Source organism: Pelodiscus sinensis, chromosome 32 (assembly GCF_052426305.1).
Source record: "Pelodiscus sinensis isolate ZL-2025 chromosome 32, ASM5242630v1, whole genome shotgun sequence".
Lineage (NCBI taxonomy): Eukaryota > Metazoa > Chordata > Testudines > Trionychidae > Pelodiscus > Pelodiscus sinensis.
Window position 1 is genome coordinate 9,006,395 of NC_143083.1, and position 22,117 is coordinate 9,028,511.

Here is a 22,117-nt window from a genome sequence, read left to right on the forward strand (position 1 = left end):
AAAAAAAGCATTGTTTAAAAAGTGGAAATTAAATCCTAGTGAGGAAAATAGAAAGGAGCATAAACTTTGTCAAAGGAAGTGTAACAATATAATTAGGAAGGCCAAAAACAATTTGACAAATAGCTAGCCAAAAAAACTAAAAAAGTAATAGCATTTTTCGTTTTAAATACATCAGAAGCAGTAAGCCTGCTAAACAACCTGTGGGTCCACTGGATGATTGAGATGCTAAAGGAGCGCTCAGGGACAATAAGGTCATTGCAGAGAAACTAAATGAATTCTTTGCATCAATCTTCATGGCTGACAATGTGAAGCAGATTCCCAAATTTGAGCCATTCTTTTTAGGTGACAAATCTGAGGTACTGCCCCAGATTGAGGTGTCATTAGAGGAGGTTTTAGAACAAATAGATAAACTAAACAGATGGCATTCACCCACAGCAGATGGTATTCATCCAAGAGTTCTAAAAAGAACTCAAATGTGAAATTGTGAAATTAATAACTCTGATTTGTAACCTATCCTTTAAATAATCTTCTGTACCAAATGACTGGAGTGGAACGTTACTGGATAACACTCCTTGCCAGTATAGTATCACCGGGCCAGTGGAGATCACAAGGGGATCTGGTTTTCTACTGGCACAAACCCCCAAAATCTTGCAGCACCAACCCCAAGTTCCTGGGCAGTTATGTAGAGGAGCTCTGCACTGTGAGTGAGTACACATGTACACAAATTATGTAGTATGGTGAACGCAGACTGGACTGTCTGGTGTGTGTAATTGTAGGTGTGTGAATATGAAATTACCTGGAATGAATTTTGCTGGTGTGTTTGGTCTTGTTTACATCAAGCTAATTATTTAATTCTAAGTGTTACTAAATAGTCATATACTCCTTTATCCAGAAGTTTATCTTCTGTTTATTGCTCATAGGAAAGAAGAATTGATTTTTCAGGTCAGTTTTGCCAATGCAGGCTTCTCTGTCCTATAGGCCTCATATTATTGAAAAGGCCACAAAGAACAGAAGTCAGACACGAACAATCAAGGCATCTGCTCACACTTTAATGAGCATTTGCTTAAGAAATCATACGTGGAGTTTAGCCAAAGTTCTAGCATAACGCAGATGCAGCCAGAATCACCGAGAAAAGTGAATACAAGACAACATAAAGAACTCAGAAAACCTTAGAGGTTATTTGGCACTCCTTCGAGTTTAGGAAGGCTTTTCGGGAGCAAAGCAGATGACTTAAATTGTCAGATAAGCACAGCTTGTGATCCAAATGCAGACGATCCTTTAGTATCGAGTAAGCAGCAATGTATGCTGGGAAATGGGATTTCTGAACCAGTACAGGGAGAATCCTGAAAACTGCAATGAGAGAGTCAAGTAGGAAGAATGCTTCTTGAAGGCACCACCAGTAACTCCCAGTTGAGGTTCCATTTAGATTTAGATTTGCGGCGGTAATATCTGGCTCTGGCACTAAAAGAGCTTTTGTCTCAGTGTCTGAATAGCTACAGTCATGGGTAGAAACAGACCTTTTAGGACATTCACTCTGAAAAATTATTAGTTTAAAAAAATAAATATTGGAAAATTGGCTATTTTTTATATTATAGGCAGGGCTGTTTCACAGGCAAGCCTATTATCCCATTTGTCACCGGGGTCTTAACAAAGACTCTAGTTATCTTACCCATTACAAAGATAGCTTCCACAATTATCACCTCTAATATCATTAGCTCACAGACATTTACCTTCCTCCTCCACCGCATCCTGCTTCTGTTCTGAAATTTGATTTGTCCTTTTCATATGTGTTCTTTTTTTTTTAATTGTATCCTTTGGTATATATGATTGTGACTATTTTCTTCCACTATTTGATCTGAGGAAGTGGGTCTGGCCCACGAAAGCTCATCATCTAATAAACCATCTGGTTAGTCTTTAAAGTGCTACAGTGTCCTGTATTTTGTTCCCATTATAAGACCCTGTTTGGCTGATAAGTTTACTAAACTTTAAACTTTAAGCACTTGGACTGACGTGTTTTGATTTGGGTGTCATCATTTTATTTATTTATGTACTTATGTATTTATTTCCTAAATTTCTGTCAAGACTGTTAGTCTGGCAAAGTTACAAAGTGACCTGAATTTTTCCACTTAAAGCAGGAATCCAATCGGAACTGTGGCTTGAATCCAGGAATCCACATTATGGCATAAACTACTTATAACCTCTGATTTCACCCAGCATGTCAGGGTGCTGGCGACAGAGTCTTTCCCCATTGTAGAGGGGTCTCAGCCCCCATGCAATGGACGTGGGAGAAAAATCAATAGGCATAGGAGTGAAGCTGGGTGGCATTGTCCCTTCTTGCTCACGGCAGGTGGCTTCACGTGTGGCAAACCTAAGGGGAGCTACTCATGTTTATTGCTCTGCTATTGGGGTAAAGGCATTAACGCGTACAGGGTCGTCTCTGGAGTAAAAGCTGTCTGGCAAATCCGTGTGTTGCTCAGACTTGGGCCCACCAGAGGGCCTCCCAGGCCTTGCAGTGCAACATTACAGATTGGCTCCGTTCACATCAGGCATCCAGAAGCCCCCCAGACCTGTGAGGAGGCATAATTCCAAGTCCAGAAACTTGTGGAGCAAGAACATGACAGAGGAGACTCATGGAATGAAGCCTGGCAGTGCCGGTGGAGGCAGGAATTTTGTATTAGTTTTGTAATATTTGGGAGTGGATGGTGCCTGACTATCTGGAAGGCTCCACCTCCGGCAACTTGGTGGTCTCCCTGTCCATTGCCCCATGCCTATGACTCTAGATATGGTCCGTCTGTCTGGCTGTCCACATGCCTCTCAATTTCTGCTCTGTCTGTCCCTCTCTCTGTCTTACAGTCTGGCCTGTCTAGTCCTGTATCTCCTGTGCCTGTGCTGGGTAGGGTTGCCAGGTGTCCGGTATTGAACCGGACAGTTTGGTATTTTCGCCTCCTGTCTGGTAAAAAAATTCAGAAAATGCCAGACACCTAAAATGTCCGGTATTTTCCAATTTTTTCCCTGCCAGGAAGTGAAAATGCCAGGCTGTCTGGCTCAATATGGAGGCAGCCTGGCAACCCTAGTGCTTATCAGGTTCCAAAGGGGAGCTGTCCGGCCCCATGCAGGGAGGCAAGATGGCGGGTGGCCACCGTGAGCTTATTAATGCCAAAAAAGCCTCACCATGCATTTTTTAAAGGGGCCACACTGGTTTGTTTTTTTTTTTTTGCTCAACAACTCTAGGGGTCCTTTTTTTTTGTTCGGTATTTTTTCTGAAACCATCTGGCAACCCTAGTGCTGGAGTAGCTGGTGTTCAGCTCGAGGGGCTGGAAGAGGCAGAAGCCTGTCTGTGACTGGGTGAAAGAAGCAGATTACAGTCTCTTTCTCAGTTGCTACATACACTTCTGGCACACATGGTTTCACTCCAGTTTGGCTCACTTCCCTCACTGGTACGACAAGTTTTCCATGAGCTCACCTGGCCATGTATGGAAAGTCTCATGCACAGAAACAGAACGTTTGTGCCCAAAGATCTTACACTCAATGGGTTGTTCCTGTCCTTGCTTTGAGACTCTCACACAAAACTTCCTGTCTGGGTGGTGAATCACTGGAATAGATTGCCTAGAGAGGTTTTGGAATCTCTTCCATTGGAGTTAAGAGCAGGTTGGACAGACCAGAGGCATAGTGAGGGTGTTATGCACCTGGGGGCAATGGCAAAATTTGCTGCAGCGGGGACCTGAACCTGGAGCATGGCTGAGCCCAACCCTGGGAGGGGGGGAGGTTGTACCACGTTTTCCCCTGCCCCCTCCAGTTTGGGGCTGGGCCCCTGCACGCACTAACCCGCCAGCAGAAATGGAGGAGGTTCGGGCTGGGGGCAGAGAGGTGGGGAGGAGGCTCCAGCCGGCGGCGGAGGCGGAGCAGGCGAGCCGAGGGATGACAGGGGGAGCAGAGGGGGACTAAATTGGTTCCCCCCTAATGTGGCGCCGGCGGGCAACTGCCGCTCGCCCCCCCCCCCCCCCGCATTTCCCTCTCTACACCACTGGGACAGACACTTGTCAGGGATGGTTTAGAGACGGTCTAGTTCCCAAATGGTGGGGCGAGGTGGAATGTTGGGGGCAGGGGCGGTGAAGCCCAGGCCAGCCCCTGTGAGTTCCAGCCAACCTCATCCTTCCCTCAGATCTCTTCTGGTCCTGCCCCAACGGTGGCCCTGGTTCCTGGCCTACGCCCTAGCCCCAGGTGCAGCTCTACACCCAGCTACTGGACTCCAGTGCAGCCTGGCTGTGGCTCTGCTCCAGCCCAGGTTTGACTCCTGGCTGTGGCTCTGTTCCCAGCCGGCTCCTGGCCCCAGATCCACTCCAGCTGTAGCCCCAGTCCCTCTTACCCCATCTATGTCCCTATTCCTCACCCCAGCCGTGGGATCTGTGGCCTCGCTCTTGGTCCTGGCTTTGGCCCTACTTTGGGGGGCGGAAGGGCAGACATAAAGGGGGCATGACCCTGAAAGCTTTGGGGACCTCTGGTCTAGATAATGCTTGGTCTTGTCTTGAGTGCAGGGGACTGGACTAGAACAATGGTTCTCAGTCTTTCCAAACTACTGTATCCCTGCCAGGAGTCTGATTTGTCTTGCATACTCTCAAGATTCACCTCACTTAAAAATTACTTGCTTACAAAATCAAACATGAAAATACGGACGTGTCAATGCACGCTGTTACCGAAATATTGCTGACTTTTTCATTTTTACCATGTAGGTATAAAATAAATTGATTGGACTATAACCTTTGTCCTTACATTTCAGTGTAAGGAGCAGTATAAACAAGTCATAATCTGTATGAACATTTTTGTACTGATTTTGCTAGTGCTTTTGCATGTAGCCGGTTGTAAACTAGGGGTGTGTCTAGACTACATGCCTCCTTCGACGGAGGCATGTAGATTAGCCAGATCGGAAGAGGGAAATGAAGCCGCGATTAAAATAATCGCGGCTTCATTTAAATTTAAATGGCTGCCCCGATCTGCCGATCAGCTGTTTGTCGGCAGATCGGGGGAGTCTGGACGCGATGCCCCGACAAAGAAGCCTTTCTTCATCGACACAGGTAAGCCTCGTGAAACCAGGCTTACCTGTGTCGATGAAGAAAGGCTTCTTTGTCGGGGCATCGCGTCCAGACTCCCCCGATCTGCCGACAAACAGCTGATCGGCAGATCGGGGCAGCCATTTAAATTTAAATGAAGCCGCGATTATTTTAATCGCGGCTTCATTTCCCTCTTCCGATCTGGCTAATCTACATGCCTCCGTCGAAGGAGGCATGTAGTCTAGACACACCCTAGGCAAATATCTAGATGAGTTGATGTATCCCCTGAGAGATGTCTGCGTACCCCCAGAGGTACCCGTACCTCTGGTTGAGAATCACTAGACTAGAAGACCTCTCATGGTCCTTTCCATCCTGTGATTCCATGAGATGCTGTCTCTGGTGAGTTTAGTGAGGAGTTAAGAATGCGGGTGAAGTCGTATCACAGCCCCAGATAGAGTGCTGTGGTGCTCTGTCTGAAAAGCTATGCTAAAGTGAATTTTTTATTTGGAGTGCAAAGCAGCGAGGTGTCAGTTTATGATGTCAATGTAACCCAGGTGAAGCAGGTCAAATGAGGTCAAATTCTGTTTCCGATTACGTTGGGGTAAATCTGAAATCATTCCGGTACAGACAATGGATTTAATCAGGGAATTACATTATAGTAAATAAAACAAACAACCCCCTTCCCATGAAACAAATGCCGGAAAAAAGGAACAGGAGAATGCTTTTCATATTTGTTTCTCCAGGTATAGAACAGGTAGAGTTGTAAGGACACCTCTCTAGGGAGAAGAAGAAATTCGAATTTGTGGTGAAAAAGTGCTTGTGCCTAATTTTGTGAGAATCTTTCTTAGGGTTGTGAAATATTAAACTTAGACAAACAAGCACTTAAAAATAGTTGCTGTCCTTATTGCTATCTTCTTTCTCAAGAGTGGGCATATTTTTTGGAGTGGTGGATTTTTTTCCCCAGGAATTCAGTATTAGGAATGCATTTTATTATGAAACATTGAACACATATCATCTGCATTCATTGCAATCAAAAGAATAGCTCTGATTTTCAACACCAAACACTGTTAATGACACTGAATGCTTGTTCAATTTCCACGCCAAACACTGTTAATGACACTGAATTGCTTGTTTGTTTCAGATTGTGGGCTGGTGCTGATGATAGAAATGATTCTACCCATGTTGCAGAGTAAATCTTGAACAAACCTAATGTTCTCATGAGGGATGTGAACAGGTAAACCCGGAGCAGCCCCTCTGTCAGCGGCTTGCTGCAGGCAGAGTGCCTCTCTAGCTCTGCAGCAGTTAGGAGCTGACCTTCCACTTAGGGAGGGGGGGCAGGGAGGGAAGCCAAACCCCTCTTCTGCATGCACAGCTGCTGGCTCCTTCTGCAGGCCCCCCCACACATGGAGGGGCTGGCAGTGGCAGCTGGGAGCTTCACACAGCAGCGGGGGAAAGGGGGAAGGGGGGCCAAGAACAGGAGCCACCCTTCCCCCTCACCCTCTTGCACACACAAGGCTGCTGAGGGCACTGCCCATGGGGCTGGGGGGCAAAAGCGGGATCCCACTTAATCAGTTAACTGATTCACTGGGCTTTTACATCCCTAGTTCTGATTTATAACATGAAAAACCAGAACATGTCTGGTGTCCCAAAGAAATTTCCTGGGACACCAGGAAATCATATGGAATAATGTGATTGTGTTGGTAAAACTGGTCACTTTAAGTAACTGCAACCTTGAAAACACTTATGCACGTGCTTTACTTTACTAATGTGACTACAGCCACTCCCCAACTTACAAACACACCGGCTTACAACCAACCATCCGTACTTACGACCCATCTCCCATTAACCCCATTATAATATTTTCAAGTTGAGAACCATGTACGTCAAGTTTTTCGAACAGCACGTTTAAGGGTATTTCTGACTTACGATCAAATTGAGTTACAACCAGGTGTTTGCATCGTAACCTGTTTGTAAGTCGGGGACTGCCTGTAGTCCCATCTGTGGCTATCACTATGAACAGGGCTCGACAAACTGTGGCAAGAGCTACTCGCCAGCCCCGCACCGCGCATGCGCCTGACTGGCACTGCGCATGTGCGCAAAGCTGGTGAATGGGGTGCACGGAGCGACCGGCTAAAATCTGCTCGCCACGGGCAAGTAGAAACAGCAGTTTATCGAGTCCTGACTATGAAGTCAAAAGCTTCAGAGGGGTAGCGGAGTTAGTCTGTAAGTGGAAAAATTTAAAAAAACAATGAATAGTCTAGCAGCCCCTTAAAGTCTAACAGAACATGTAGATGGTATCATGAGCTTTTGTGGGGACAACCCACTTCCTAAGATGAAGTGGGTTGTATGAAATCAGTGGGGCTGCTCACAATGCATGAGGTTAAGCAATTCCATAAATCTTTTCAGGATGGTAGGGATGGAGGCTACTTGTTTATGGGACTGAGCTCTGAGAATGAAGGGTCTCATGTTCAAAGACTCTGATTTGATACCATCTATAACAGTGATAGGCAGGCAACCTACACTTGTCAAGCAAAATGCAGGACAATGTAGCACTTTAAAGACTAACAAGATGGTTTATTAGATGATGAGCTTTCGTGGGCCAGACCCACTTCCTCAGATTACACTTGTCAGTGGGTTGTAATCTACCAGGATAGTGTCGTTTTGCTCAGTGTGCTTGCGTACCTACAATTTGTGGGCTGTGCCAATTGAGCCGTAGCAGCACTTTGATTGGATACAGAGGGAGCACATGGCTCTTACAGTTAGACTATGTCTACACTGCAGGCTTCTTGCGCAAGAGCGTGTTCACACTGCCATGTGCTTTTGCGCAAGAGCATCCATGGTAGGGTTACCAGATGAGCTAAAAAAAAATACCGGACACACTTGATCTCAGATGGGGACTGGCCGGGAGGCGGGTGGGGCTGGCCGGAATGGGGGAGGGGCCAGCCGGTGGGAAGCAGGGCTGGCTAGGAGGAGAGTGGGTCGGGGGCAGCGGGGCTGGCCAGGGGAGATTGAGTGGGGGAATTGGCAGGCGGGAAGCAGGGCTGGCCGGGGGATTTGAGGTGTCGTCGGGGTTGTGGGGCTGATCGGGGGAGATCAGGAGGAGGAGAGGAGAATTGGCTGCAGGAAGTAGGGCTGGCAGGGGCAGCGGGGCTGGCTGGGCAAGATTGGGAGAAGTGGGGGAAAACTGGTCGACCAGGAGGGGTTGGGGAGCGAATCAGCCAGTGGAGAATGGGACTGACCCGGGCACATGCAGATCCCAGAGCGCTGCCTGTCCTGCGCATGGTCCCGGCGAAGCACAAGTGAGTCCGGGTGCGGCTCCAAAATGACTGGGACAGCGCTCAGGATTACGTACAGGGCTTCCCCTCCTCCCTAAAGCATCACACACAATCAGAGGCTCCCAGTGCCGATTGCGCCCTGCCTCCTGGCCACTCCCCCCACCCCCGCCAAGCTTCCGTTGGGCGCCCAGCTGGAAAACACATGTCCAGTATTTTCTGAATTTTTTTACCGGACAGATGGCCCCAAAACTGGACTGTCTGGTTTAATACCGGACACCTGGCAACCCTAATCCAAGGCAGTGTGGACGCTTTCTTGTTCAAGAAAGCTCTGATGGCCATTTTACCCATCCCTGTTCCCGTCTACACTAGCCTTTTTGCACAAGAGCTCTTGCTCAAAAAGACTCATTCCTCGTGGGGAGAGGAATAACTCTTGCGCAAAAAGCCCTCTCTTCTGACGATCTACTGTAAACTTTCCTGCGCAAGAATGGGCTTGTAGTATGGACGCTCCGCAAGTTTTTGCACAAGAACGGCTGTTCTTGTGCAAGAAGCCTGCAGTGTAGACATAGCCTTAATGTTGTAAAAACAATGAGGAGTCCTGTGGCACCTTAAGACTAACAGATTTATTTGGCATAAGCTTTCGTGGGTAAAACTCCCTTCACCAGATGCATTGGAGTGGAAATTACAGATTAGGAATATATATCTATGTACTAATATATCAAAAGAAGGGTGTTACTTATCAAGTGTGGGACCGGTGTTAATGAGGCCTATTCAGCCAGAGTAGATGTGGCTCACACACAGCAGCTGATGGGGAAGTGTGAATACCAAAAGAGGAATAATTGCCTTTGTAGTGAGATAACCACTCTAAATTCCTATTCAGTCCCAATTTGATCATGTTAGCCAGGGGTGGGGAACTTTTTTGGCTTGGGGGCCGCTGACCCACAGAAAAATCAGTCGGGGGCCGCACACAAATGAGAAGCAAAAAAGAAAAAAAAATCTCTCCCTGATGTGGCCCTCGACTGAGAAGGGGAAAGATGCTCCCCACATTCCCCTCCCACACCTGGGCCTAGTAGGCTTTGTGTGCTCCTGCCGCATGGTAGAGCAGTGGGGGAAGCATGCTGGAGCACCAGCGCAGGCTCCCCTATGCAGGGGGGGCCCTAAGCCTTGGGGGTTGGACCCAGACAAACTGGGGGCCACATCTGGCCCCCGGGTCTGAGGTTCCCCTCCCCTGATGTTAGCCTTTTAGGTGTCATAGGACTCCTCCTTGGTTTTGCAAATACAGATTAACATGGCTACCCTTCTGAGACTAATCACTGTGTACAGTTAGCATGCACTTCACTTCACTTGCCCTGGCAGGTTACCCAGCACTGCTCTATAAAGTGCTTAGGGCACTACTGACACTATATAAATGATAACTAAGAATAATTACTAAGTCTTATCAGTCTTGATAGTTAATACTAAATAATTGCAATAATGACAATAAGAAAATTAATGGTGATAATGCCTTGGAATCGTGACAGTTGTGAAAAGAATAGCCATCATACTTGGCCTTGGTGAAAACCATTGTGGTGATAAATAGTAGTGATAACAGTGATTAAAAAGTATAGCTATTAACAATGGAAATTATATTAATGCTGTGGCTTAATAGTGAACATAATAGTGATAAAGCTTCAGAGGGGTAGCCAAGTTATCTGTAACTGGAAAAACTTAAAAAACAACCAATAGTCTTGCAGCACCTGAAAGACTAACTAAACATGTAGATGGTATCATGAGCTTTCGTGGACACAAGCCACTTCTTCAAATGAATGGAGTTATTAAAGGTCCATTTCTAAGTAAATAGGGGATGGGGGGGGGGAGAGAAGGAAAATAAGGGGAAATAAATAGTTAATTAGAGTGTCTATTTTACATGAAGCTGATGGAGAAGGTGATAATTGTTCTTAAGTACCCATTGTTTGCTTTTTTTCTGTCATTAGGATGTGGAATGTAGCAGGCCTTCCAGGCAATGTCTATTCATACTTTCGTAATAGGAATCAAATCTGTGAATGAAGTTAAGTTCCAAGGCTTCCCTGTGTATTTGACTTGCAGAATTGGCCCAGACCAGTTTGGTGACTTTGAGATCCAAAGTCAAGTGGATCTAAAGTGGGGGAGGTCTAGGTTGGATATTAGGAAAAATTATTTCACTGTGACTAGGAGGATGGTGAAGCACTGGGATGGGTTACTTAGGGAAGGGGTGGAATCTCCATCCCTGGAGGTTTTTCAGTCTCCACTTGACAAAGCCCTGGCTGGATGATTTAGTTGGGGTTGTTCCTGCTTCGGGAAGGAGGCTGGACTTGATGACCTCCTGAGGTCTCTTCCAACCTAGGATTCTATGATTCTATGACCCATTAATGAGTGCCCAGGCAAGTTAAAATGTTCCCCAACAGGTTTCTGTGTGTTAACTTTTTGGATATCTGATTTGTCCATTTGTCCATTAATTCTTTCCCACGGAGCAGTGGTCTCCAACCTTTTTACATCCAAGATCACTTTTTAAATGTCAGGGCAAGCCAAGATCTATCCCATCCCTTCCCCAAGACTCCACCCCATCCTTGGGGCCCTGCCCTCTCCATTCCCCTCCTCTCCATCATTTGCCGTCCCTGGCCCTTACTCACTCTCACTGGCTTGAGACAGGAGGTGCGGGCTCTGGGGTGGGAAGGAGTGATTTGGTTGTGGGAAGGCGTGAGAGGTGCAAGCTCTGGGAGGCAATTTGGATGCAAGAGGAGGAGGAGAAGGGGATGCTGGCTCAGGGAGGGAGCTCCAGGCTGGAGAGTGTTGGGGTCAGGTAGAGGGTTAGGGTGCTGAGCAAGCCACAGGCTTGTGGATGTGGGGGTGCAGGAGTTTGGGTTGGGGTGTATGAGGGGCTCAGGGCAGGGGGGTTGGGTGTATGATGAGCTCAATTACAGGCTAACTTGACTACCCTCTGAAGCTTTATCACTATTATATTCACTATTAAGCCACAGCATTAATATAATTTCCATTGTTAATAGCTATACTTTTTGATCTCTCTTATCACCACTATTTATCGCTACTATAGTTTTCACCATGGCAAGTCTGATGGCTATACTTTTCACTACTGCCATGATTCCAAAGGTGTTAGCACCATTAATTTTCTCATTCATCTGCAGAAATGAGTTGTCTCCACGAACACTCATGATACCAGCTATGTGTTTTGTTAATCTTTAAGGTGCTTCAAGACGGCCGTTTTTTATAATAGCAATACTGATACATTTCACCATCACATGTGTACTCAGGTGTGTGCGTAACACCCCACCGACCCAACCAGGCCTGTGGGTTTTTTGGGGGGTCTGTGTGTGTGTGTCTGTCTCTCTATGTGTGTGTGTGTCTGTCTCTCACTTTTTTTTAATTGTATCCTTTGGTATCTATGGTTGTGACTATTTTCTTCCACTATTTGATCTGAGGAAGTGGGTCTGGCCCACGAAAGCTCATCACCTAATAAACCATCTTGTTAGTCTTTAAAGTGCTACATAGTCCTGCACTTTGTCTCTCTATGGTACTCCTCCCCGCAGGGGGCCTTGTAGTAGCACATCACCTGCAGGGTGACTCTCTGGCCGCGGCTGAACTTTTCTATGGTGCAACCGGAAGGGACACTCTTTCCAAGCGTCACGCGGCCATCCCTATGGTGGCGGCTGAGCCCAAGGGCGGCTCTTGCTCCCCCGGGCCGGCAGGGGGCGGAGTGATTCCTGGCGCGGTGGGGGTGGGGCAAGGTGAAGGGGGCGGGGCGTCTCGCTGAGGGGCGGGCCGGCTTCCGGCGCCATGTAACGTCCGGAGAGCAGCGGGCGGGGGAGGCGGCGCCGCCGCGCGGGGAGTCGGTTCGTGTCCGTCCGTCTGTCTGTGGAGCCGGGCCGCGGTGGCGGGCTCGGGTCCGTCTGTCTGTCCTGGGTTCGGGCTCGGGTCCGTCTGTCTGTCCGCTCCCCTCAGGCTCGGGTCCGTCTGTCTGTCCGCTCCCCTCAGGCTCGGGTCTGTCTGTCCGTCCTGGGTTCGGGCTCGGGTCCGTCTGTCTGTCCGCTCCCCTCAGGCTCGGGTCCGTCTGTCTGTCCGCTCCCCTCAGGCTCGGGTCTGTCTGTCTGTCCGCTCCCCTCAGGCTCGGGTCTGTCTGTCTGTCCTGGGTTCGGGCTCGGGTCCGTCTGTCTGTCCGCTCCCCTCAGGCTCGGGTCCGTCTGTCTGTCCGCTCCCCTCAGGCTCGGGTCCGTCTGTCTGTCCGCTCCCCTCAGGCTCGGGTCCGTCTGTCTGTCCTGGGTTCGGGCTCGGGTCCGTCTGTCTGTCCGCTCCCCTCAGGCTCGGGTCCGTCTGTCCGTCCTGGGTTCGGGCTCGCTCTGTCTGTGTGTCAGTCCCGGGCTCAGGTCTGTCTGTCCTTCCCCCTCCCCCCCCCCCCGGGGTCTGCTCTGTCCGTCCCTGGGTCCCCGCTCCCCCCCCCACTCCCCGTGGGCTCGGGCTTCCCGAGTGTCGGTCGGTGCAGGGCTGATCCGCGCCCGGCCCCCGGGCTGGGAGAGGAGGCGGCATGTCTGTGGCGGGGCTGAAGAAGCAGTTCTACAAAGCGAGCCAGGTGAGCTCCCCCCCGCCCCCACACACACACTCCGCGCGAGCACCCAGCTGAGGAGCCCTTGGCTTGTGGGGCAAAGGTTGGCCACGCGTGAGTCTCAGCGATCTCGGCGCTCAGACTCTTTCTGACCCCAGAGCGGGGTGGCTATTGCCATGGCTCCGTGCTCAGGGGTTGGCAGGCCCGCAGTGGCTCCTCAGCAGCCGCCTTTATCATTGCCCCTCTGTCTCCCCCGTTGGACACTTGCACTCATGCTGATGGCGGGGAAACAGTGCTCTGTCATTAGGGTGATCCTCTATCCCAAAGGGAAAACAGAGCACCTCCCAAGTTGCCCACCTGAACTCTCACCCCACAAGGCTGTTGCTGGAACTTTGTCTCCCACCCTCCCCATCCACATCTCTGCTATCCCCTCTACCTCTCCCCCCACCTCACTTTTTTTTTGTCCTGTTTGCTCCTGGCCACTGATCAAGTTAGCAAGAGTAAATGTGACAAGTGCACCTTTTTTTTTTTTTACGCACAATCCAGGACAGGGCTTAAAAAACGGAACTGTACCAGCCAAATTGGGATATATGATTGCCCTAACTTTAATTCCTGACCTCTCTGTTCAGATTTTTCTGCAGTTGTCTCCGTGTATGCGTGTCCATAAAGTGCTGATCCCTGCTTGAAGTAGATCCTTCCTTCCTTCCTTGAGCGTTGACTCCGTCTGCAAATGATTTGACGTGGCATTGTTTTACCTCCGTTTATATTTAAGGCTGGTGAGAATGGGTTGATGTGGAAAGAAAGATGGCTCAAAATTGCAGCTGTGGTGGAGGCGTTTGTTACAGCAAAGGGAGATATTTCTAAATTAAAAGCTTCAGATTGGCTGTGTCACTGCCAACTGACTATAAAGGGTATCATTTTCTGGGAAAATATCTAGGCTAATGCCTTAAGTCTGCCGGTGCTGAATGTCTCTACTTTTCACACGACAGATCTAGCCTTTCTGGTGCATACTGAGTTACTCTTTGAGTAATGAGGTCTATTTTGCATTTCGGTGAAAATGATGCAGGCTCACTGTAGTGTTCTCTTTGTAAACAAAGATGTGCACAGGGAAGCAGCAGGTAAACAGATGGCTGCTTATTATTCTTGTATCAATTTCTTCTTCCCCCTTCAATTCTTACTTGACTTATATCCACTGCTCCTTGTAACTTCCATCTGTCTTGTCTCTTTGCTAGGAATTCATTTGTTCTGGAAGTACAGAGAAGGGAAAAAATGGGGGGGGAAAATCACCATGGGATCCAGAAGTCTGACTCAGAAATTAAATGGCTTTTGTTTTAAAAAAAGATGAGCTCCATCAAATTAGTGACTTGCTGCAAATTCAGTTGTCATTAAATCATCACAGAGATCTGTGTGTGGAAGGAAATAAGGACACAGTTGCATTTGCCACGCAACTGTAAGAGGAATGCTGTAGTGTTTCATTGTTTTCAAGGGGGGAGGAATGGTGGATGAAACTTGTTCATTGCCACATTCTACAGTATTGGTGTCCTTGAGTTCCTCCTCATCAGCAAAAAGAGACAAGAAATACAACACTAAGAAGACAGAGTATGTGTCTAGTTCTTTTCTTGACACATATAAGATGACACACATAGATCCTCTTTAAATTGCAGATTAAATCCACAAATAAAGCAATAAGATAGCAAAGGTATCTATTTCTTAGGTTACTCTGTGCTCTTTAGGTTTTTATACCATCCCCATTACTATCTGTTCTGAATTCAGGAAGATAATGAGGAAGTTAGGTCTTGTTACATGAAGTGTCCTCTTAATTCCTACCATATATACACTTCTAAAACTCAGATGTGTCACGTATTGCTTAGTGGAAATGCTAGCTCAGAAAAAGCAGTCTTCCACTTGGGCCAGTAAGCAGAGAGGTGTGTGTGTTCTAGGGTGATGGCCTACTAGGGCTTCTGTATATTTCCTTGCTGTAAGTGCACTTTTCAAAGGTGTATTACAAGTAGCCGGTGATAATTTTCAATTGTCTTGAACTGTTTTGTAATGGACAGTTAATTGTGAATGAACTGTAGTAGCTTTCTGGTCAGCAAGCACAACTTAAGGTTATTGGAGCAGAAAACTCTAAAAGGCATAATTACAAAATGTGTCGTAATTCTCTGCATGCTGAATTACAATTTTTAAAAAAAGTCACAAATCTGAAAAGATGGGAGGGAAAAACACATTGGAGAGGGAAGACTGTGAAGGGTACCAAGTGGGAAATTCTGGCCTAGAAGGTGCGGTTGTAGCTAGGAATAGCAAGCCCCTTGTTATACCTGGGGTTGAGTAAAGAGCAGCAGCAAGCTGCAAGATAACCTCAGGAAGCTCCCTCTTCTTTGATAGTAGTTGGTATCATGAAGCAGAAGAGATTTTGTGGCATGTGAATGTGATGAAATCTGAGAGAGAGAGAGCGAGCGAGAGCAAATGGAAGCCTTGAGATGACAGGAGGAAAATCTGTCCAGTGTACACATTTTTAATGACCTATTACTGAAATAGTTATTAAACTCCCTAGGTGGGACAAGTAAAAGCTGTGATCCTGAGTTCCAAGTGTGTGTGTTCATGCTTTCATCAGAAAGGGACCCTACCCAGAAATCAGTGATAGGAGTCCAATTCTCTAAATAAACTTAAGGGAAGCTTGGGATTAATTCCCTGCTTCTCATGAAATTCACACACCGGTCTCTCCCTTGTTCTCCTAGCTTCTGCTAACAATCCCTTGTCAGAGAGGACTTATCCTTGTGGTTATTAATGCTTCTGAAGTGATAAGCTTGTCACTGGAATGTACCAGATATCAACAAAACTTTCTATGCGAAGAGCACTCTGAAATACCCCTAAGCAGTATGTATTCTCCCCCATTTAAAAAGGACAGTTTTTTGTTTCTTTACCATTAGACTTGTTATATTTTCCAGGCACAAAGGGTAAACCGTTCCAGCAAAGTGCCGCTTAATCCAAGTGTGTTTAAGTGCTTTGCCTCCTTTCTTGGTTACCTCTATGAAAAAGCACTTTGCTTAAATGGAAAAACATGGGAATAGATTGAAGTCTTCAATCCTCCTGGCTACATCAAACACACACCTGGGTTGTTTGCATTATTCTAGTCCAAGGGGAACACTTACCCCTAGTTGGAAGATTTCACTGTCACGATTTTAAGCAGACCAAGTCGACGTGAAAGTTCATCTGAGTCAAAGATTAAATACATTGCTCTTGCATATGTGGTGATAGTTTTCTTCAGGTGGGACGTAGCTAAAATGAATAGAATTTGTACTTCTCTTTGGTTATTTTTTGTTATACTTTCAGTTAATTGTGTTTTTTTTTTTTTTAAATAAAAAGCACTGAGCCAAGGTTCTCTGCACTTGTGCAAATGTTAAATGCTGCACAAAATTGAAGCAAGCAATAGCCACAATGAAGAAATTTGTTGGCGGCCTGTTAGTTGAGAAGTCCCTCCTCTTCTCGTTTTATTTGAATATTTAGGTCACTTCTGAGGTCACTTTAAAAAACAGGAGATAAGGAGTATGCACAATTGCATCTTGAGTCATTTCTCATATCTTCCTGCTGCTGCCAAGATTTGCAAACTGACCTAATCTGTTGAAACTGAATTTAATTTGAGGCTTGCTGCCAATGTTTATGGCATGATTGCAGAAATGAATTTCATGTTTCACAGTGGGGTGGAGGAAGACAAGCTGTCCTGCTGCACCTCTCTTTCCGAGGTTGGACATATCTAAATGCTCCCAAGTGTTTGAGTGGCTTTGACAATGGCTCAAATTATGGATTCTTTCAGGGGATAGGGACCGATTCTGTGTCTCTCTCCCACTCAGTGTCCTACCCACTTCTGCTGTGCTCCTGGGGGAAGGGACGAAAATAGAAGACGTCACAGGCTGATTAGTTATTTTTTGGCCGTGACGGAGGAATTGGATCTTCCACATGTGTGGATTTGGCAGTGGTTTTCCTGAAGTGCTGTATTTAATTCCATTTCTGCTATTAAACAGGGCAAGGCGTATGAAGAATTTCGGCCTGTAAAAGAATCTAATAATCCTCCCCTCAAAAATACTGCATTGTTGTGCCAGTGAGTGTAGGATCCTCTCCCTCCCAGCCAGGATGGTCTGCCAAGTCCTCTTCCTCCAGCTGAACTGGGTTGTGCTGGTGGCTTTGAGGAGGACTTAATCTTGTTCCATTGTGTTCTTTAGAGATGCCTTTGGCTTCTATTTCAGTGGTTTGCCCTCTTCTTGGGTGAGGCCGCCATGCTCCCACACAGCAGAAAGTAATGGAGCTTGTAACCCCCCCCCTCCCCCCAAAAAAAGCCTAAAACCTACAATCCTGTACTGGCAAATTGTTACAGGTGGTGAATAGTTATCCTGTGTGCATCCAGAACAAGCCTTGCTGCTTCATAGTTAAATGTCCCATTTGTTTAAAAGATGCAGCTTTTTCCATAGAAGGAGACTAGAAATCTGGAAGATATTTCTTTGGTTTTGAGTTTCAGCATACAGATTTGGGAGACGATCAGGAAAAACTCTTGTAGCGTCCTTCACCGTTGTCAGTCATAGGTCTGATCCAATTCCTAAGGTCTTCCCATGCCAGCATCCTGACTCTGACAGTGGCTAGGTATCGGATGTTTCACAAGAAGGTGTGAGTCCTGCAGTGGGCAGGTGGAAGATAATTTGCCTCCCATATAGGTCTTATCCTGCTCTCTAACAGCTAGATATTGCCTTAAACTATGAAACACACAGTATATATCCATATAATTAAATATCTAATTCTTATTCAATCTTAAGTTTAAATCACCCTTGCCTAGTCTTTCCTCCAAAGATGTACTGGTATAATTGTCAGATAGGGGTGTGATTTCCCCACCCCATCGCCTTTTCTTTAATTGGTATAGTTTTACCAGTACAGGCCCTAGAATGAAGGCAGTTATGTTGGTAAAAAAGTGCCTAATGGCTAGGAATGTGAATGGTTAACTGGTTATCTGATAAGCATCACCCTTACCAAGAGACGCTTACTGGTCAGTAGTTAAATGGCAGCCCCATGGGGATGGGATCCCACTTAATTGGTTAACTGGGGTTTTACATCCCTACTAAGGGCTAAAGCACTAGATTGGGACTTGGAAGATAATTTTATTCCCAGCTCTGTTGCTGTCCTGCTGGGTGACCATGGATGAGTCATTTCACTTCCCTCTACCCCAGTTTCCCCACATATAAAATGGTGATAAGCATGGCTCGACAATTAATGTAATCTACTCACCCATGGCAAGTAGATTACAAGCCTGCACAGCACACCGAACCACGTGGCTGGCGAGCCCTAGTGATAAGGATACTATGATCACCTTTTATAAGTTACTTTGAGATCTATTGTATAAGTAAGTCAGTGATGAGCAGCCGAGGCTAGTGAGTGGGCGGCATGAGTGGCCCTAGTTCAGTGGTCCCTGGGGCTGCTGGGCGTCCGGGGGCAGGGCCGCTCACGTGCTGGGCGTCCGGGGGTGGGGCCACTCATGGGCCATGTGGCCGGGGGTGGGGCCACGCATGTGCCGCGCGCCCAGGACGGGCACCGGCATGTGCTGTGACCCCAGGCAGGGGCCGCCAGTGCGCCCGGGGCCAGCACCGGCATGTGCCACGACTCTGGGGCAGGGGCAGAGGCTGCTCATGCACCCGGGGCCAGCACCGGCATGTGCCATGCGCCTGGGGGCGGGGCTGGCCCAGATTGTTCCGTGGGCGCACATAAATGTTGGGGACCGCTGCCCTAGTTCATCTCAATGGGCCACAAGATTGTTGTAACCAAGATGGTCTTCCAGGATAGGGTAGTTTTGCTAATGCTGCTTAGAACCTAGAATTTGTGGATGGTGCCAATTAAACCATAGCAACGCTTTGGGTGCAGAGGGCACGCCCAGCTCTCATGGTTAATGTTGTGTGCAATCTGCATGCACCTCATTTCATGTGCCCTTGTTTTACATTCATGTCACATTAGTAATACTGGTAGGGAAAAAAATGATGCAGAAGGAAACCAGTGTAATCTGGCAACCCTGCACATGGGGAATGGTAAACAACATGTCTTGCACGTCACAAATAGAACCCCAATGGGCCACGTGCGGGTTGCTCATCACTGGTATATGGGGGGAAGGGAGGTAGGTATGATCTTATTGCAGTGGGACAATAACCCCCTTCTTGCATGATAAGTTAGGGATGTTAGAAATGGTTTATTTTAATAATCATGCAACTGCAACAATTCTTAGCGGTTATATGGTTATTAAAGTGCTCCCTCCTTTGGGGGAGTGGGGCCAGCAGCCAGCGTGGGATGGCAGCGGGAACTGGCCCATAAGGGGAGGTGGTTTAAAAATTGGAAGACCATGCAGACCATGCGCTCTGCCAGGCGATCTGCATGCTGTTGCCTCTAATACAGCAGCCCCTGTTCATGGGGGTCCCCGAGCTCCCCACAGAGCAGTCTCTGTTGGCTTCACTGCGGATAGAGGCTGCTCTGTGGGATGCTGGAGCAGCCTCTGTCCATGGGGAGCTTGGGGACCCTGAGGGGACAGAGGTGGCAGAGGAGAGCCAGTTTCAAAACTGGTTCTGCTCCCTGCGCATCCCAACTCCTGCCTGCCATCCTGCGCTGGTGCCTCTGTATCTGGAACTGAGCCAGCTTGCCAGTCCTAGGTTTAAATGTAGAGCGGGGGTGGGTGGGTGGGTGTGTAGTGTGACTAACCAGCACAGTTACCTGGTGAGCAGTTGCTTATCAGTTAAATGACTAGCCACTAATCTCTACTAGCTGTATTGGTATACTCACCTTTGTACAGATATACCTGAATTTTGGGGTGGCTGTTGGTATTGTTAATGCAGCACAACTTCTGAGTGTGGACAAGGCCTGAACTTGGAGGGCTCACTTATTTTATTAAAATTTCCTTTTGTGATCATGGCTGTGGTGGTGATGGCAGACTCGCTTCGGTTAGGGATAACTCCTCATCCCTGCCGTTCAGGGTAACAGTACTAGATCTTGCTAGCCATAGCTGTTTGCTTCTTACTTGATTTTCAGTCATGGTGTGGGGGGGACACTGGTTTAAACATGCAGTGTGCTGACTAAAGCTGTAACCGTGAACATGCTCAATCCTGCTGGAGATGATATAATGGGGACTTCCTCTAGCTCATCCCTACTGCATTGAGGCCTTCTGTGGTCCCATCTACACAACAAGATGTTTGTTAGCTGATGTTGCTTTTGTATTGGACTCACCCAAACAAAAGTGTATTTCCTACCTGGTCCAAGTGCTTCTGGTTTCTCAAAGAGGCTGGAGAGAGATTAGCCCTAATCTCAAATGTCTCTGTAAAACAGGTCCAGCATACTTTGGCCTTGATCAAGCTGACCATACAAACCTGGCAGAACCTGTCCTCCTTTTTAAATTGGCGCTGATGATTTTTCTAGTGCAACTTGGCCTTGCTTCCCTGTCCTCTAGCCTCGTGTTTCTGAACCATTTTGATACTAGGGACTGGTTTGTTGCCTTCCTAAACTGTTGGAGATCTCCGGGACCAGCACTGGTCCAATTGTTGAGAACCACTGTTGAAGTCCATCCCCTCCATGTGAGCTTCTGACCTTCAGACACGACAAAAGGCTGTGTCCTTGCTGCAGCAGCCAACAGTTGAATCAATAGGTGAACTGTGTAGTGAGAGAGTATCACTGCTTGATGGCAGTTGTTCATAATTCCCCCTCCCTACCCCTCGTACAGGTGCTCTTTCACCAGACCGATAGCTGTTCTTGTGATCTCTTCCTTTGATAGCAAGAGCTTTTCCTGTAGCGCAGTTCAAGAGCCAGAATAATTCTCTGTAACCCGATGATAGTTGTTGTGTATAGAAGGGTCAAGAGATCTCGAGGCTCAACTTGCATGTGGGCAGCCTCTCCAGTCAGTGGCTAATGAGTCCCAAGAATTTTCTTCAAGTTGATTTTTGCAACAGCAGCTCAGCAATGTGGTGTGCCCTGAAATGTCTGTGAGTTGTGGTCTGGTCCCAGATCATGTGGTTCAAGGACAATTTTGTGGCTAGGGAAGAGAAGAAATTTCTTCCATTCTTCATCTGTGTGTTCTTCCACCCAGGGTGGGCAGAGATTACCTCGATCTATATACGCGAGACATGTTTTTTCTCTTGTGGCTTTACATATGCATCGTCATGCTTTTTTTTTTTTTCTTCGTTGCCGCTTGATAAGAAGCATTGAAAAAAATCTGCCTCACATGTCAAGTCAGTTCCTTGCATTGTCCTTTAGAACTCATGTCTGAGTATTTGTCTTTCTGCTCACTTCCTTCATTTGGCATGGTGGTGAGTTCCTCTACAGTGTCTGCGGATGAAACCTGCGTCACTTCAAAACTAGTGTATGACCCTCTGGTAGAAGGCTGTTAGCTGTGCAGTGTGCAGGTTAAAAACACATTCAACCTCAGGCCCTGTGTCTGTTATCTTCTGGCCTCTTTGTCACTCTGGCATTGGACAGAAGTAGGGGGTCTCCCAGGCCATGTAGAAATGACTTAGGACTTTCTGTTGACCTTGCCCCAGCATGCTTAGAGCAAGCCATGATGACCCAATGTAAGTGGGAGCATCCCAGAGGCTGCCAAAAGTTTGCGATGGGTACTAGCCGGGGGTCCAAAGACAGGTGCTTTCTAGCCCTGTGAAGATGATTGACAAAATGCCTGTTGATTTGAATATGACCAAGACTTCACCCCAGAAGCTCAAAGCTGGCTTAAAGCCACCAAGTAACTGAGAATCTGATCCTTTGAGTTCTAACGTGACCAGGGCTGGGCGGGGGGAATAGGGACAACTAAACTGGTGCCTTGAGCTTGGAAGGTGAAGGGCAAAACATCTGTGGAAATTAAAGGAAATGGGAGGGGTAGGACTTCAGTAAACATGATGTGTCTGGGCCCCAAATGTCTCTTGACAGGCTGAGCTTATGTCATAACTTTGAGATGCTCTGGTGTATTGAAGGATCTGTACAGCACAGGGCAAAGGATCAGTACTGTGCCTTGGGAAGCTTGTGCCTTAGCCTCTTTTCTGTGATTGAGCGCAGGGAGTGAAAAGAGACTTCGGTTTCTGTGGCACTCTCAGTATCTAGCCTCTCCGCTGAGACCACCAACGAGGCGATTGTCAGGGTTGCTTAATGGGGACATCACTTTGCCTCAGCCCCTTTTTTAGTTCATCAGGATTTTGTAAGAGATCTGGGCCCCTTTGGCAATT

General features: G+C 47.4%; 1 protein-coding gene across 5 annotated transcripts in view; it reads left to right on the plus strand.

The window, feature by feature from the left end:
• The first annotated feature begins 12,105 nt into the window (after window positions 1-12,105).
• SH3GL1 (SH3 domain containing GRB2 like 1, endophilin A2) overlaps window positions 12,106-22,117 on the plus strand; it is a 50,988-nt gene continuing 40,976 nt past the window's right edge. The window contains exons 1-2 of one of the 5 annotated variants that reach the window (XM_089775029.1): window positions 12,106-12,262; window positions 12,556-12,920. In XM_089775029.1, the coding sequence (XP_089631155.1) occupies window positions 12,876-12,920 (45 nt within the window). In that variant the 5' untranslated portion in view covers window positions 12,106-12,262; window positions 12,556-12,875. Of the gene's footprint in view, window positions 12,263-12,456; window positions 12,490-12,555; window positions 12,921-22,117 lie in introns of those variants that run through there. The other 4 variants (XM_089775031.1, XM_089775032.1, XM_089775030.1 and 1 more) reach the window with 4 other exon arrangements.